Source organism: Dipodomys spectabilis, unplaced genomic scaffold (assembly GCF_019054845.1).
Source record: "Dipodomys spectabilis isolate Male_0828 unplaced genomic scaffold, ASM1905484v1 ptg000096l, whole genome shotgun sequence".
NCBI lineage: Eukaryota > Metazoa > Chordata > Mammalia > Rodentia > Heteromyidae > Dipodomys > Dipodomys spectabilis.
This window is the reverse complement of record NW_024870773.1, coordinates 8,783,300-8,801,607: the sequence shown is the minus strand read 5'-3', so window position 1 is coordinate 8,801,607 and position 18,308 is coordinate 8,783,300. Positions and strand designations below refer to the sequence as shown.

Sequence of the window (18,308 nt, the reverse complement as noted above, 5' to 3'; positions counted from 1 at the left end):
GATCCTGGATGAGGCCATTTGCCCTACCAGTCCACTGCTGTCTTCTGTTTTTCTCTTCCTTTCTCTCTTTCTTTGTAACAAAAAACAAAACAAAAGCCTCAAAAGACAAAAACAAAAAAAAATTAAATCATAGCTTTCCCCTAGATTGCCATTTTAAACTGTATTTATAATTTCAATACTAAAAGCATTAGAGGTCAGAAAAAAAGATGAAATAAAGGGTAAAGAGACCTCTACATTTTGATTTTATGGGTAAGTTTAACAGTAGATTTAGTTCCTGGTTTGAGGAGCTAGGTTACTTTTCAGATTCACAAATTGGAGTAGGAACCAATTCACACATATGTGAAGCTGGATATAAAATGGATAAACTGTTATTGCAGAGCTTTGATTCTAAATTGCTTATGGATAGTGAATCTACTTGATTCTAATTAATCCAAATGGATTAATTAGGACACTGAGGACTCAGACAGCCCTTGGCTAATCTGATAGCAAATTCTGCTGTTAAAACTCACCAGTAAATTCTTTCAACTTTCAAATATGGAGAAGGAAAAGGCAGCTTACCTCAACAATGAGGACATTCTGAAATAAATAAAACCACTGTTTTAGAATATAATGAAAATCTGGCTCACAATATAAATACATGTTTATTTTATAGTTAGAATTACACTATTTGCCAGCTGGTTCTTCTCTGCCCATTAATTCCAAATGACTGAAAATAAATCCAGCTATTTGAGATTCATTTTCCCAGTCCTTTCAGAATTCCTGGGTGGCGTAATTTTAGTATCCATATTCAGGTTAGACGCAGCTTAAAACTATCCATGAAGTCCTTCCACCTTGATAATTCAGGGAGCACACGCTCTGTCATTCAGCTCAGAGTTGAGCTGAGTTCACCAGGACAAGAAGTCAATGCATCCTGCGCTAATAGGGATAGTATTCTGTAGATGGATCATATATACTCATTGTAACAATCCAGGCTCATGTGGCAAACCAAATCCTTAGGGATTTGGCATTTACCCTTGGATTTTTCAACCCAAAGGAAAGAAAGGAGTGAGAAAGAGGGGGGGGGGGGCAAATTCCTTATTTTTGATGATATGTTTAGGTCTCTTAAATATGCCTCCTACACACTGAGTAGGCTTTATTTATTCATTTATATTTATTATTATTATTTGTGTATGTGTGTGTGTGTGTGTGTTGGTACTACACAGGGCCTGGATGCATCCCTTAGCTTTTTCACTCAAGACCAGTACTCTAGCACTTGAGCCAAAGCTCCACCTGTCCCACCAAAATAAAATATGTGTTGGTGTGTCATTCCAATGAGCTAAATGGTGAGAGTATTACTTTCAAGTAATGGAGTTTTGTTTCTTTAAATGACCTTTTGTATATCTCTTGAATTTACATAATACTAAAAAAATATTAGATCAAGTCAGATGCTGATGGCTCATGCTTATAATACTAGCTACTCAGGAGGCTATTATCCAGAGGATCAAGGTTCAAAGCTAGCCCCTACAAAAAAGTCCAGATGATGTATCCAAAATAACCATCAAACTACTGGATTGGAGGCACTCTACTACCAACTGAATGAATGTGAAGCCCTCAGTTCAACTCCAGCCCCCCCAAAAATCAGATCAAATCGTACACAGTATATTTCTTTTTCTCTCTCACTTTCTTTCTTTCTTTCTTTCTTTCTTTCTTTCTTTCTTTCTTTCTTTCTTTCTTTCTTTCTTTCTTTCTTTCTTTCTTTCTTTCTTTCTCTCTCTTTCTTTCTTTTTTGCTTGCTTGCTTTTCTTGCTTGCTTGCTTTATTTCTTGCCTGCTTTCATGCCAATGTTGGAACTCAAGGTCTGGGTTTTGTCTACTGCTTTTTTTTTGGTCTGGTCGTGGGGCCTGAACTCTGGGCCTGGGTGCTGTCCCTCAGCTCTTTAGCTCAAGGCTAGCGCTCTACCACTTGAGCCACCTTCGCAGCCCTTGTCTACTGCTCTGTATACTTATTTCATCTTACTATCTCAGTAACTAACTATATCAGTATCTATCTCAATATCTATCTATATATCTGTCTATCTCAGTATGTATGTATGTATGCATGTATGTATGTATGTATGTATCTATCTATCTATCTATCTAATCTATGAGGTACTGGAGGGCCTTCAAACTCAGGGCCTCACACATAAATATATTTAAGTCATTTAAAAAGTTTTACCTTAGATGGGAAGGGGAAACAAAGGAGGAGGCTACAATGCTTGATAAGAAATGTACTCATTATCTTGCTCATGTAATTGTAACCCCTCTGTACAGTATTTTCACAATAAAAAATAAATAAAAATTAAAAAAAATAAAAGGTTTTACCTTGTTGAGTATGTGTGTCTGCACGCACACATATACACATGTACCTGTGTGCTGCTACTGGAGCTTGAACTCAGGACCTCATACTCCCACTTAGCCTTCCTGCTCAAGGCTGGTGCTCTACCACTTGAAACTACACTTGTAGTTTTGGCTTTTTTCTGGTTAACTGGAACTAAGTCAAATTTTTCTGCCCAAGGTGACTTCAGACCTCAATCCTCAGATCTTAGCTTCCTGAGTATCTAAAATTACAGGTGTGAACCACTAGCATCTGGCAAGTTGAGTTTTCAAGTCTAAATGTATATTCATTTTTAGTATAGCAACTGTATCTATTCCAACACATATAAATATATACTCATCATTAAAGACAGTTTGTGCCTCATAATACAAGATACAAAAATTACAGGAAGTTTGAAAACAGAGCATTTCAATATTTTGAATACTTATTTGTTTATTGTTGGTTGCTGGAAGTGATCCTGGCATGCAAGCATATATTTAAGCAAGTACTTTACCACTGAGCTATATTCCCAGTCCTAAGAGTTTCTAAACTTATGGTTTGTATTTAACTGTTTAAATAATTTTTAAATGTTTATGTATTTTAAAAGAGATTTAAGTTATCATGATATTATATATTATACAGAACCAAAATACCACATTTAGCAACAATGATATTATCTTGATATTACACGAAGCTTAGTATATGTTCAGATTTCCCCAGTGGCTGGGTATGGTAGCTCAGGCCTATAATCACTGCTACTTGTGAGGCAGAGATCAGGATTCATGGTTTGAGGCCAACAGGGACATAAAAGTTCACAAAGCTCCATCTCAAGCAATGGCAGGATGCAGTGGCACATGACTGCCATACCCAGCAACACAGGGAAGCATAAATAGGAGAATTGCAGTCCAGGCTGACTCCAGCATAAAAGGAAACCTACCTCGAAAATATCAAGGCAGCACATAGCTGGAGGAATGGCTTAAGTGGTAGAGCACCTGCCTATCAAATGTGAGGCTTGAAGGTCAATCCCCAGTACTGATATAAAAAGAAAAACTGTACCTCCAGTTGTCCTTAACGTGACTTTTGTAGTTTGTTTGTTAAAGCTAGAACCATACGTTGGAATATGTTATTGCTTGATTGCTTCCCCCAGAGTTCATATGTAGAGAACTTAATCCCAATGCAGTGGTGCTTAGAAGGAGGGGCCTAACAAAGGTAATGCAGTTCTGAGAGTTTTACCCTCAACAATGGATTACTGTCATCACTGCAGGAGTGGGTTGGTATAAAAGCAAGGTTACCCCCCCCCACACACACACACACACTTGTTTTTTCCCTCTTTCCTCTTGTCCTTCCACTTTCTACCCTGTAATGGTGAAGCATGAAGGCCCAAGATTAGAGAGGATGTATCAGTCCTAGTTTGGAAACATTTTCATTCACGTCTAAGGAGATGAAAAGCTTTATACTTAATTTTTGGTTTTGTTTTGTATTCTGGGACTGGGGATAGAACCAAAGGCCATATAAATGAGCACTCTGCTTTCCAGAACCCTGCTCACCCTCCTCCTTTCCTCAGCTCTTTTGTTTATATTTTTACTGCTGAGATATAGTCTCCCTAACTACCTAGGCTGGTCTCAAACTTGTGATCTTCCTGTCTCTGCCTCTGAAGTAGGGGATTAGAGCTATGCCTGGCTTTCTTTATGTTTGAATGTACCACGATTAGTCTTAAGAGCTAAGGGACTAACAGTAAATCGTTGTATGGAATCAGTATGTGATGCAGACACTGGCTGATGCTAGTAGGTGCTCATGAAATGCCTGTGAAATGAATGAGCGATTATGATCTAGTTTCTTTCACCTGCTCTAGCGTACTCCATGCTGATACATCTCTCCATTTTTTCCCTTCACAATCTGTAATTTCTCTGTAACCAAACTATAATTAATGTTTATCACTGTACTAAGCAATCTTCTTATCCCCCTCTCCTTTCTTTCTTTTTTTGCAGTGGGCAACGTTGGAAATTTTTTCAGAACACACTGTGCCTCCCAAACACTTCCAATCTGATAACTGTGATCACCCAATCTGTGATGTTTGCCAGGTACTGTCTTAGTCATCTCGTCACACCTAGATCATTTCCTCCCAGAAAGCCAGTAAAATCTGCTGCCTGGGGGCTGCAGGCAGAGAGATGCATGGGGATTCTCCAGAATGTTCTTTGATTTTGGTCAAAGCCAATCTCACTGAGTTTCCTAATCTAAACAAAGGCAAGAAAGAAGGAAGGAGGAAGAGAAGGAAAGAATTATACGAAAAGAAATGAGACAGTTGGTTATTCCTACTTTTAAGTCACACTTAATTTCTACTTTTAAAATACATAATGGCTGTGTATGGTGGTGCATGCCAGTACTTGGGAAGCTGAGGCAGGAAAATTGAGAGTTCGAAGCCAGCCTGAGTGACAGAACAAGCCTCTCAATAACAACAACAAAAGAAAAGCGCAACTCAAATGCGAAATACTCAGCAAGGTCATTTTGTGGTTACTAATTCAGAGGGACAACCCTGAAGATCTGGGCTGTGGGGGGGCGTGGGTGTTGCTGAGCATGCGCACAAGTGTGACTATAAACCCCATGGAGAAAGGAATGTAGCCCAGCACTTCAATTGATGTGAAAATTCACAGAACTGCCAGAATCATCAGCCAGTGGCCATTGCCATTATTGTTCTCAGACTTGTGAGCTGCAATAAAAAAGAATGATTGAACAGCGCAGGCAGCCAAGGGGGAGATCTTGGCAAGGCCTGATGCTTCGTTCTGGCATTTAATGAGAAACTCTGGTGGGGGGTGGGAGTGGGGGTGGGGGGAGAGCATGCTCCCTGTAATCCTGCGAGAAGCCCCGCTCCCATGTTTCCAGCTTGCCAGATCAGGGCCTGCTTCTATGCCTTTGGTGTTATTCTACTCTTTCAGAGAGTTCTCTTGAACGTGAATAACATCTTCTTGTTTTAATGGATACCCACCTTTTATGAAGTGCTGGGATTAAATCAACTTTAAAAGAATCAGCCGAGAGCGTGTAGTGCAGACAGCTGACACATACCAAGGGAAATGCTCTTTAAGGTGGTGAGCCGAAAAGGCCATTTTACTGAATCAGGAGAGCTACTTTACTCAGCGGCAATGACCTATTTAGAACCATGACTCAGCCAGCCTCCCTTGAAAGCAAAAGACAAAAAAAAAAAGAAAAGAAAAAAGCAAGCAAAAGAAAGGTTCTGAGGGTATGTGGGGGGGAGGAGGCGCCTGCTCAGTCTCCTTATTATTTTAATTTGTTCTACCTCTGACTCAGTACAGCAAAACTGCCCAGGTGAGGTACTTCCTTGTGTCTTACAAAATTCTTTCATCAACAAATATAATTAAAATATCATTCTCCAAGTCCTTTTTTCTTTGTTTGTGGTGGTGCTGTGGAGTTTAAGGATGTTCAGTTGCCAGGCCTGCTCAGATAGGGTCTTCACTTTTTGTCCAGAGCTGACCTTGGACCATGAGCTTCCTATTCTAACTCCTAAGTAGCTGAGATTATAGGTATGAATCACCTCACTCAGCTTTTATTTTGAGATAGGACTTTGATAATTGTCTTGTCTTTGACTCCATCTCTGCTTTCTGTGTATCTATCTGGGTTTATAGGTATATGTCAGCATGCCCATGTCCCCTTCATTTTTTGACAGAGATTTTCTTCTTTCATCTGGACTTTGTTCAGGTGGAACAAGTGCTCATGTTAGCTCTCCAACCCCACCTTCTAGCTGCTTCCACTTCCTTCTTGAAGTTCCTTCTACTGTCTTGTCTAGTTCACTGTCCTGAAATAGGACTTCATGATGTCAGTTCTGTCAGAACACTTTGTTTAAGACCAGCTTAGGCAACTTTGGACTCAAGAACAAGCAAACAAAAAATACAAACAGAAGGTCTAGGTATGTGGCTTAAGTAGCAGAGCTTCTGTCTAACAAGTATATGGCCCTAGGTTTAATCCCCTCTAATGCAAAACAAACAAACAAAAACCCAATTGGATCCCACCACTGCCACTGGTGTGGCTTAAATTTGCCATGCCTCTCTTCCATTTCCTCTCTTGGTCAACATCAATCAAAACCAGCGTTCTGGTTTCTAGGTAAAACACTAGGTTCTATCTATTCACTTATTCTAGCCTGTCATAGATGGGCAAGATGGTGAAAAAGTCAGGCATGGTGTCTGCCCACTTTATATTGACTTTTGGGTAGGAAGATAGGCAAATTAAAAATGTCCCAAACTAAAGATGACACATCGCAGAGGGGACTATTAGGAAAACAGGGTACATATATAGGAGCAATTGAAGGTGAGGGCTGGGTAGGAGCAAAGAACAGAGGTCATTTGGAGTAGCAAGGAAAGAAAGTCCTCCTGTGTGTAAGATACAATTAGGTTGAAGCCTGAAGAATGGGAGGAAAATAGATTCTGAGGAGGAGCCACAGATTGGCAGGAAGGACTGAGGTAGTATGAGTACAGTGCTGTGAGGGGACTCAGAAATGTCGGACAGAGTGGGGGGACATGCAGGGCCAGACCAGAAAGTCTGAGTAAGAAATTAAAATCATATTCCTAGAGCACTGAGAGTAGGGTTACCTGGTCAATATTCAGAAAACCCAGTTAACTTTGAGTTTCAGGCAAAAAGACATAAAGAAGATAAGGATTTCCTAAATATCATATTGGATTCTCACAGTAAGCATGCATGACATATTTATACTGAAAATGGATTCATAGCTTAGAGCTAAACTGAAACTAGAAATCTTGTCTTTTGTTTTGCTTTTGCTGAGTCTGGTAACTCTAATGAGGAAGCCTCTGAAGAGTTTTCAGTTGGCCAGTGATATGACTGTAGGCCAAGTCTAGCCCTGCTGTCATTTTGTAAATAAAGTGTTATCGAAACAAGCCATAGCCATTTATTTCTATATCATCTGTGCTGGCTGTCCTGCCATAATGGCAGGGTTGAATTGCAACTAAGACTATTGACCTCACATGACCCGTTAAGGAATAGGTTTGCTGATCTGTAACTTAGACCACATTTTGCATAGCAAGGGTTAGGGCTTGGGTGATAGGGAGGGAAATGAGAGCACTGGACAGTGTTTTGTTTTTGTTTTTTAGATCTATTTGAAAGCCATGTGTGGGATAGACAAAGTCTATCTTTTCCTTCTAATGGGAATTAGGTCCCTGAATCGTACAGTCTTTAAGCTCAAGTTGGTTTCGGTAGTTGAGAACCTGGCTAATTAATGTTGACTTATCTCAGAAATATTTACCCAGGATGTTCTAAGCCCAAGGGGCTCTACTTGGCTCATGATTAAATGTATATAGAAATGGACCTGTGCACACACACAGTATAAGATACTGCTAAGTAGCACCTGGTGGCCTGGAAGAAATCATCTGTCATGTCAGTAAGAAGTTGGAGCAGGCTCTGCTTGTTGTATGCTCCTCCTGGCTGGGCTTCTACCATGCCTTCTTGTATTTCTATGACTTTTTTTTTCTTTTAATTAAACTTACCATTATTTTCCTGAAGTAGTTGCACATCTATGCATGTCAGTTTGTGAGTACAATGCATCTAATTAACATTACCCTTAAACACTCTCTATCTCTCCTAACCTAATGCATCCCCTCAATTTACCTGGTTCCATTTTCACATGTGCAAAAATATTGACTATGATGACTGCATTCACCTACCCTTCTTCTCTCCATTTCTATGGCTTCTACTTCCTCAGAAGAGCCCTGGCAGTTACTTAAAGAGGGCATAGCAAGAACAGTCACTCCTGTTCATATTATGCCTCTTAAGACACTCTCTCTTTCTCTACAGCTCCTCCGGTTGTGAAAGCAAAGGAACATCATCGCTTTCTCCAAGGGAGATTACTTCCAAACCAAATGGAAGGTGTTTTTGTTATGAAAGATTTTATTTGTACACAGAACCCCAAATTCTACGTGCAATTTTTTTTTTTTTGGCATTCACTTGAGATTCTTAAGTTTTGTCCCTTTGGCAGAACTTATAGTCAAAGCACAAGGCAGCCATACATTCCTCATGTAATAAGCTTGTAAGGTAATATCATACAACAAAGTGCTAAAATGACTTATCATCATTTAAAGAGCAATCCAGGGTTGTTAAAAGTTATGGCTTTTTCTGGAGTCCTACTTGCTTTGAGTATTCTGGCTTTCTAGGATCTTTTATGAGCTAAGGCGGAATCATTGAACAACAGCCTAGAGATGTGTTACCTAACAAGTTAATTCCAATTACTATGGAAAATATTTACTCCTAGATGGTGATTTACCACTTGGACCTACTGAGCTACCCTTGGAGGAAGGAGGGAAGTCAGCTGTTTGGTCACCAGCCCTTGTGGCTCTGTGGTATTTCTAGTATGGATATACGGTATTATCAAACGTGGCTGCTGTTCTTCTTTCCTTACCCAGGGATTTCATAACAATAACAACCACAAGTATGGGAGATTAGGCTTGTGTGATAGAGTGATCCCTTTTACTTAGAGAGCTGAAGTTGTTTGGGAATACTGAATACCAGTTAGGTCAGTACAGGTGAACAGAAACAGATTCTGCCTGGCTAGTTGCTTTTATTCATAGCAAATTTGCATTTCAATCACATTCCACAAAGATCATCTGCTGTCTACAACAGCCTTTCTTGCCAATTTTGGATTTCTGTCAGAATCCAAATAGTCTTTTTGCTTTGTAATTAGGTACAGGCAGGCTTGGAGCTCCAAATTAAAATTGGAGGTGTGTTTCCCCATAATCTAATCATCAGTTACACTGTTTTTAATACGAAAACGGAGGAGACAATGCTAATAAAAACAAAATAAAAAACATGCTTTTCATCCACAGTTCTTTTTCCTTATTTTGTACATTTAACAAGCCTGTTTAAATATCTTTCTCCAGCCCCAAGCTGCAGATGAGGGAGAGAAAAAGCAGACAAATAAAGAAGAACGTAGACTTTTTTTCAAATGGGCTTAAGAAAATCTGAGGGAAAAGGGTACAGCAAGCAAGGACAGAGGCATTGTCTGAAATAAGATTGCTGTAGAAGCCTGCTGAAGGAAGATTCTGGTCTGTATCTGGTCCGAGAGGTTTTGTAAAAGGAAGGGTTATTTTTGCTTTTTTTTTTTTTTAAGAGCAGAAATCATGAAAAGGATCCACACATCCATTTGCATGAATTAACAAACCCAGACAGCGTCTGAAATACATTTTCAGTGCTGACCTGAAATGAAGGTCACTGAAGTCCCCAGACATCAATGCTTACAGAGCAGAGTGACATATTAACAAACCTTTCCAGCCAGGGTTGAAAGATCCTCGCCTCCAATTATCTGCATCTCACCCATGGATTGATCATTCTGCAGAAAATGAGAAAGAAAGGGGGAAAAAAGGAAGAAAGAAAAGAAGACAGTATTTTATTGCTCAAGAAAACCTTTTAAGCACATTTTTCCCCTGGCCACTGGGGTAGTGACTAGAATGCACTTTATAAATACAGCACAGATAGCTAGCCCAGGCTCATGGTTGCCTATGGTTACTGAGAGCTGTTCTCCAGCACAGGGCCTGAGACAAAGCCCTGGAAATCTCTGGCTGGAGAAGGGACTGAGTGTGGAGGCTGGATTGAGAACAGATAAACCTAATCTTAAAGCACACCCTGGTGCATGTCTGAACTGATCCCCAGACAGAAAAAATTGCAGAAGACTGCACCTCACTCAGGTGGAGAAGCTGAGGAGCCTGAGGTGTGGTCCACAACCCTAGATAGAGTCCAGAAAGCAGAGACCTAGAGTCTGAGGCCTCCTCTATTCCATACCAACCCCTGCTCTGAGGACAAGGGCAATTCGAACAGGCTGTAGATGAAGAAGGATTGTACTTAGCCCTAATATCAGGAACAGTCAAGCCTTAGGACATTTCTGTCAACCCTGCTCCCCCAAGCTATTCTAAGACCTGTTTACTCAAATCCTCTCAGAACTTATGGTCAATCACTCACTTTCACAGAGTTTGTTGGAACAGTACATTATCCCGTTGAAATGAAGCATCAACAAACAAAACAAATGGTTTTGTAGTGGAGCTCACAATTGGAAGCCCATGGAGACAAAACAGGAAACAGACTTGACAACTAGTCTTTTGCCTCGTGACAGACACAGGTTAAAGGAACTGAATCGGACAGACCCAGGCTGTCTGCTTCACGTCCACACACATAAGCATTCTGCGATGTCGCAATGCCTCTCTCTAAAAGATAACCTCAGGAACAAGCCTGTATAGGGACCCTAAGTACCATGTGCTGAATGAAACCCCAAGATTTTCAGCTACTGAGGGGGACATCTGGTCCTTCTGCCAGCTCAGCACTGTCCTCTCTTGTTCTGGCAAGGAGATCTTCCCTCTTTTTGGGAGGGGGGGGGGACAGGGGAGGAGGTTATTCCTCAGAGTTTGGCAAGTCCAGAGCTTACCAATGCTGGCCAAGTAGCTATGCCTGGGGCTATAAGCCAGCCATTCAAGCCAATTCCCTCCGAATTTTTCCTGGGTTGCTTTGAATATGATTCTGTCACTTGCAACTGAGAATTTCTATCAAGATATTTAATTCCCTTGTCAGGAAATTGGTCCTCTGGGAATAGAAAAGATAGCCACTTATATGACAGTCTGGAGACTTTCCTGATCAAAAGGGGAGAAAAATACCACCAAATACTTTTTTTTCCCCCACCCAATTCTTCTTACTCCCATGGCTAAGGCATTTCTTTTCATTAGTATACATTAGCTGTAGAGAGGGTCATTAGGACATTGTCTACACATGTACATAACACCATGATCAACCCCCCCCCCCCCACTCTGGCTTTCCCTTATTCCATTACCCATCTCTACAAACAATTTCAGTGGGATTCATTGCTCCATCTTCCTTTCTCTCTTGTTTGTGTGCTGGTACTAGGACTTGAATTTAGGGACTCTCACTTTTGTCTAGTCCTTTTTTTTTTTTTCTGAAGGCTAGTGTTCTACCATTGAGTCACACCTCAAATTCTGGCTCTTTGCTGCTTAATTGGAGATAAGCCTCTCACTGGTTTATCTGCTGAGCTTGCTTTGAACTGAGATTCTCCAGATCTCAGCTTTCTGAGCAAGTAGGAAGAGCGGGATGAGCCACCAGTGCCCAGGGTCATTGTTCTACCGTCATAAGAGTGACCATACTCATGCTCATCATTCATCCTTTCCAAAAACCTTCTCCATCCCACTGCTGCACACTGCTTCCATTACAGCCTGTTTTCCTTTTTTGTGATTTAGGTGTTTTTTTTTTTTTCTGCCTGAATGACTCCAAGGACTCTTTTTTACTATGGTATTTCAGATGTGCATACATTATGTTTGATCAGAACAACCCTCTTTAATGTTTCCCGTTCCCCAGTCTCTCAAATCCTCCATGATCAACAGCTAGTATTGAAGTTCCTTATATCATCTTTATATAGAATTGCATTGTATTTCAAAATTATTTGTCCTCTGTCTTTCTTTGACCATCTTCCCTTCCCCTCATTCTCTTACATAGTTTTATAATTAGAATCATATCCTATGTGTATGTATATGTATACATATAAATACCTATAAATATATATATATATAATGTTATATACATATATGAATGTAGATATATATTCCTATATACATACAGATTTATGTATATAAGTATATGTGTGTATATATATATATATATATATACCCCTACATATGGGTATACATAGGTATATATACAGGTACATATAGGTATATGTATATAGGTATATACATATATACCTATATATATGTATATATATATATATATATAGAGAGAGAGAGAGAGAGAGAGGCAAAGAAAGAGGCTTTGATGGCTCTACAATGTAGCTCATCCTGAAAGTGGCCCATTACTAGAAAAAAAGCAATAATCTTCTGATCTCAAAAGGAGAGGCATCACAGGTTGTCCAGAGTTCACTGATCCTTAACTGTTCTGTATAAGCAAATGCCATCACGTTCACCAGCACCCACAGCAGTACTTAAGAACTTGTCAAAAATGCTTAAGGAGAATATTTTCTTATCACTTCTAGAGGTGCTGAGATCAAGGACTTAGCAAGGGACAAATATCTTCATAGTAGACTCAAGTCTGTGGTTACTACCAGCAGGAAAATAAAAAGTTCAGGTTCCCCAGGGGACTGGACTATGAAGAATCGGACACAACTACTAAACCACAAAGCTGATTGCAGCCAAGGAGATTTGCACTCTGCCAGATCAGTGTACATTTCATAATTCTACTATTATTGTCTCCGCTTTCCATTGAATGTTTATCTCCATTCCATTGGTCTTCTCTTCACTAAAAACAAAAATCCCCACACAATATCAGAAAGTTAAGTAATGTGCTCCAAGATATTGTGGCCAAGTCTTATTTATGAAGGTCATGCTTAGTCCAAGTTTCTAAACATGTTTTTAATATTAGATTTGTCCTTACCCCATCTGGAACTTACATCTTCCAAGTCTGTAAATGGTCAATTATCCCAACACCACTTATTTAGTTGTTTATTGCTTCTCCATGGTAGATTAAAATGTCATTTTTATCATATCCTTCATTTTCATATGTAAGGGTAGTTTTATTGCCTTCCAACATAACATGTCTATTCCCCGGTAATTAATGTAACATGTTCAGTTAATGAATTTATCTGTTAGTAATTATAAATAAAAAAACAACCAACTAACTTAACCTGTCTACTTCATTCAACATGAATACCATATTACTATGATTCCCATATTTTAATATCTGGTAGGGTAAGATAAAGTGTCATTTTTTATTGTTGCTATTCTTTTTTAAAAAAAATGCCAGCTAGGCCTGGTGGTGCATGCTTGTAATCCCAGCTCTGGGAACGTGGGCGGCAAGAGAATTTTGAATATGAGGACCATTTGGGCTACATAGCAAGACACACCCCCCCCCAAAAAAAATAAACGAACAAAAACTGTGTTGGTTACTGTTGTACATTTTCTTCTAGTCTGATGTGTGCTTTTGAAGACGAAATCCATCAGTACATGTGGAACATTTAGAGTGGAGGATGGCACATGGTCAGTGCTCTCTCTCTAAGCCACAGACTCAGTGATGTGGTTTAATCTTGAGTTCTCCCATGTTAGAGACTTGGTCTCTAGGTTGTCCCTGTTGGGAGGTGGTGGAACCTTAAGAGGTAGGTCTCTTTGGGTCATTAAAGAGGAAAGTGAAAGCTCATCTTTTCCTCTTCTTTTCTTTTGCTTCCTGGCCATGAGGTAAGTGGTTTTGCTCCTCCATGCACTCCTGCCATGATGTGCTACTTTGTCATAGACTATAGCAAGTGAGGCACCAATCATGGAGATCTCCCAAACTGTGAGTTAAAATAAGCCTTTCTCTTTTGTAAGTTTATCATCTGAAGTATTCATTAGTGATGGGAAGCTAATTAAACCACTTAGTTCATATGATTAATTTGTAGTTCCTTCTCAGTATACTGGTATAAAGAGTTTAAGAAGTCCATAAAAATAAGGCTTATTTTCCAGGCTTTTATTAAGGAGTCTATAACAATAAGCCTTTGGTCATCTACTGGGATGGAAAAGGGAATTCAGAAATGCAACTTTTCCATCCTTAGTATTTCAACCAACTTTGCTGCTTTCACTCTATTTGGTCCTCACTCTACCATCCAAGACATTAAAGAACATGGAGTCTCCACCACCCAAGCCTTTTCAGGTCTTACATGGGTAAAATCCTTGCTATTGTCATTGATACTTTCCTTCACAGACATCAAGACCTTTACTTTCTCTGCTCTGCTGTGTAATATCCTTCTGTAATCAGTTTTCCTTTCAAACTGTGCTGGCATCTCTGCCCACAAAGGTTTTTATCCATCTCTTTTGTCCCTGTGGGTATATATTTGATTTCTCTATTCTTGTTTCAGCAGGGTTTGAGAACAAAACGGAGCCAATTGTAGATAAACAGTCCACAGTACTTAACCATAATCTATTTCTAATGGTTTTGATTTAATGATATCTTATATGGAACTATTCATGCACCTTCATAAGAAGACCGGAGTATAATCTTCTTTTCCCACCTTGGTGGACTTTTAAACCAAAGTTGTGTTATAATAAGTTGGGTGATTATTTCTCTTGTTTTTCTCTATGCTCCAAAGAGCATAGAAATGGATGAATGGGTTTATCTGTTTTACTGAGGTTCAAAACAATTCTGAATGGGTATATTTAATCTGTTTTTAACAGATGAGGAAATTAAATAAGCATTCAAAACTTGAGCATCTCCGATATCTTCTGCTTGTATGTAGGGAAACTGAAGCATTGGGGGATTAAGTCACTTGTTCAAGGTAATACACCTAATCAAATAGGGAGAATGGGATTGCATCTCAGGCAGTCAGGTCCCAGGGCACATGTATGCTAGCAACCTGGCTCACTTCATCTGTATGTTCACCTTCCTCATAACTCACCCCACAGACATGGTAAGAATGAGTTTCTAAATAAACATCATTATAGAAGGAAAAGGGTGCTTAAATGTACAGAAAACCACCCAGAAAGTAAGACAACTTCAAGGAGGAAAACAGATCATTAAATCTTTAAATCAACCATGCACTTGAGGCTCATACCTGTAATCCTAGCTACTCAGTAGGCTGAGATCTGAGGACCATGGTTCCAAACCAGTCCAGGCAGGGAAGTCTGTGAGACTCTTATCTCCAATGAACTACTCAGAAAACACTGTGGCTCAAGTGGTAGAGTGCTAGCCTTGAGCAAAAAGAAGCACAAGGGCAGCAACCAGGCCAAGAGTTCAAGCCCAGGACTGGCAAAAAAACAAAACCAAAACCAAAAAACCTGGGCAAAATCCCTGCACTCAGGAAGCTGAAGCAGAAGGATGGGGAGTTTTCCACCAGCCTGGGTAAGGTGAGAGGAGTGAAAAAGGGAAGAAGGAAGTGAGAAGGAGGGGGGGGAGAGAGAGAAAAAGAGGGGGGGAGAGAAAGGAGGGTGAAGGAGAGAAAGGAGGGAGGGGAGGAGAAAGAGAGGAAAGATAAGAGAAAATAAGAGAAAAAAGAAAAGAAGGAAAGGGGGAAAAGATAGATTTAAGAGGGGGGAGAGCGGGGGGGGGGTTGGGTTGGGAGGAGGAGGATGGGAAGGGATGGGAAGGGGAAACAAAGGAGAAGGCTACAATGCTTGATAAGAAATGTACTCATTATCTTGCCCATGTAATTGTAACCCCTCTGTACAGTATTTTCACAATAAAAAAAAAGAACCTAAAAAAAAAAAAAAAGAGGCATTAACCATGATAGAGCCCATTCCATCCTGGATTCACCTGTTCTACATTATTTGGGTACCCAGCCCCTCCTCCACATTCCTGTGAAAGAACGCATAGTCAGTGCATCTTTGAGAGCAGCATGGCAAAGGATCAAGCCTGGTTGTATATGGAAGAAACAGCATAATAGCCAAGCGAAATGAACACTTTAGAAGAAATGATGGTGACAGTGGATGTGCAGATTCGTTTAAGCAAAAACAAAATCACTGACATTTAGTGCAGGCAACCTTAGAAGAAATGTCTTAGAAGTTACTGGTGTAGGTGGCCTGATCTTTAGGAACTGCTATAGCTCAGCCCAGCAGGTAAGGCAGTTCCTTCCATGGAGAATTGGACTGCTTTGATAACATCAGAGAAAAACAAACTGAGGGAGAAGGACTCTCATGAATATCCTGTCCCTTTGGGGAACCAGAAGAGGAAAAAGAAAGAAAATAAACAAAAGAGTCACTCTCTAAATCATGCATTTCCAACGTCTGAGTGACTTGCTTCCAAAGCTGTATGTTTGAAAGCATCCTCAACCTGATTCTTCTCTGCCTTTTCTGCCTGCATCAAGGCCTACCTTTGCTTTGTCCATCTTCCTCCTAATCCTTCCTCTGTACTATGTTCCAGCATTCAGTGAGGTCCCTGAAACTGTTGTCAGGGACAGAGAGGCAAACATTCATTACAAGAAGTCCAAAGAACGTTGCAAAGAACACTGATTTTTTTTTAACTCACAACATTTGATGCCAAGCCAGATAGTAAAGATGCGTAAATTGATCCCAGTATCTCATTTTTCAAGCGTGGGATGATGTAAGACATGACTCTTTATATGTATGCATGTGGGGGGGGGGCGCTAGTGTAAGGGCTTGAACTCAGGGTCTTATACTCTTTCTCAGTTTTCTTGTTCATGGCTGGCACTCTACCATTTGAATTATGCTTCTAGTCTAGCATTTGACTGGTTAAAGTCTTGACTTTTCTGCCTAGCTGGCTTCAAACCATTATCCTCTAGATCTCAGCTTCCCAAGTAACTAGGATTAAAGGTATGAGTCAGTGGTACTGGTTAGGATATAGGCCTTAACTGGGTGCTTTAGTCCTTTAAGCTTACTGGGGTGAAATACAGTATGAAGACAATGCGCAGAGCTTCTGGGACATTTGTATCTGCCCGTTGCTTCAACGAGAACAGCTCTACTTGTCTGTCTGGATTCAAAAAAAGATACTGAATGGGCTGGGGAGAGATTCTGTTATTAAAGAAAAGTGTGAAAACCGTAATTTTGTTATTTGTTTTCTTTGTGTTGAATTCAGGGCCTCACACTCTTGCTTGGCCTTTTTTCCTTAAGGCCAACGCTCTACCACTTGAGCTACAACTCCACTTCTGGGTTTTTGCTGGTTAAGTGGAGTCCCAGGGACTTTTCTGCCCAGATCTGCTTTGAGCCATGATCCTCCTATCTCAACCTCCTCAGTAGCTAGAATTACAGATGTGAGACACAAGTACCTGGTTGGAAACGATCATTTTAATGATTTTTTTTCCCTCCTTGAAGTTGTCTTACTTTCTGGGTGGTTTTCTGTACATTTAAGCACCTTCTTCCTTCTGTAATGATTTCTGTTTAGAAACTCATTCTTACCATGTCTGTGGGGTGAGTTATGAGGAAGGTGAACATACAGATGAAGTGAGCCAGGTTGCTAGCATACATGTGCCCTGGGACCTAACTGCCTGAGATGCAATCTCATTCTCCTCATGTTATTAGGTGTATTACCTTGAGCAAGTGACTTAATCCCCCAATGCTTCAGTTTCCCTACATACAAGCAGAAAATAATCCTACATCATATGATTATGGAAGGATTAAATGAATTAATATACATGAAGCACTTAGAAAAGTGCTAATCGATAATACCTAAAGTGAAAGCTGACTTCTTGCCATCTACCTGCGGCCTTCAGAAACAGGCACATTTGCTCTGTTTCCTAACATTCCTAACATTGGCTTTGTGACTTAACTCTTTGTTCATTCACTCAGCACATTGTGAATTCGTGTTAGTGCATGCTTTGTGGTTGGGGGTTTGTTGCAGTTGATTGTAGCCCAGGAAGCCTGTGGTTAAGAAGCATAGATGCAATTCCAGTGCTGCTGTGTATAGTGGCTACTGTCTCGTTTGAAACAAGCTCGTTTGTGTGTTTCTTAGAGGTTTCTTGGTGATTCTTGCAGTTTCCATGCTGCAGAGACTGAAGCTTTAAAAGCGTCATTGGCTAGGTGGGATTTTCATCATTTTTTCCACGGTATCCATTGTATCCATCAATATACAAGTCACCTGGAGATCATGCTCTCACCCATTCTTTTTTTTTTTTTTTTTCTTTTTTCTTATGTGGTGCTGAGGAATCGAACCCAGGGCCTCCTGCATGCAAGGCAAGCGCTCTACCACTGAGCCACCTTCCCAGCCCTCTCACCCATTCTTATACTCAGCAGCAACTTGCATGGGACCCATGTTGCTTATTCTACAGACCAACAGATTGTCAGTAGAGTGAAGTTGACCTTGAGATGCTCTACAAGATGGTGGTTATCAGCTAAGGATGTGGCTCAATGGTAGAGTATTTGAGTGTGCTCACGCAGGAGCCCAGAGCTGATCCTTAGCATCACAACAAAAACAAACAAACAAATAAACAAAAGATTAAAAAAAAAAGAATATGGCAGCAGAAAATCTGAGGTAGATCATGCTCATGGAAGGTCCTTTTC

The 18,308-nt window shown here is 40.2% G+C and overlaps 1 protein-coding gene across 3 annotated transcripts in view; it reads right to left on the bottom strand.

Annotated features, from left to right (window-relative positions):
- The window catches only part of Prtfdc1 (phosphoribosyl transferase domain containing 1), a 78,823-nt gene that overhangs the window by 6,394 nt on the left and 54,121 nt on the right, over positions 1-18,308 (bottom strand). For all 3 annotated transcript variants that reach the window (XM_042686182.1, XM_042686183.1, XM_042686184.1), the window contains exons 4-5: positions 9,608-9,673; positions 559-576 (exon numbers count right to left, since the gene is read on the bottom strand). In XM_042686182.1, coding sequence (XP_042542116.1) covers positions 559-576; positions 9,608-9,673 — 84 coding nt within the window. The remainder of the gene's footprint in view (positions 1-558; positions 577-9,607; positions 9,674-18,308) is intronic.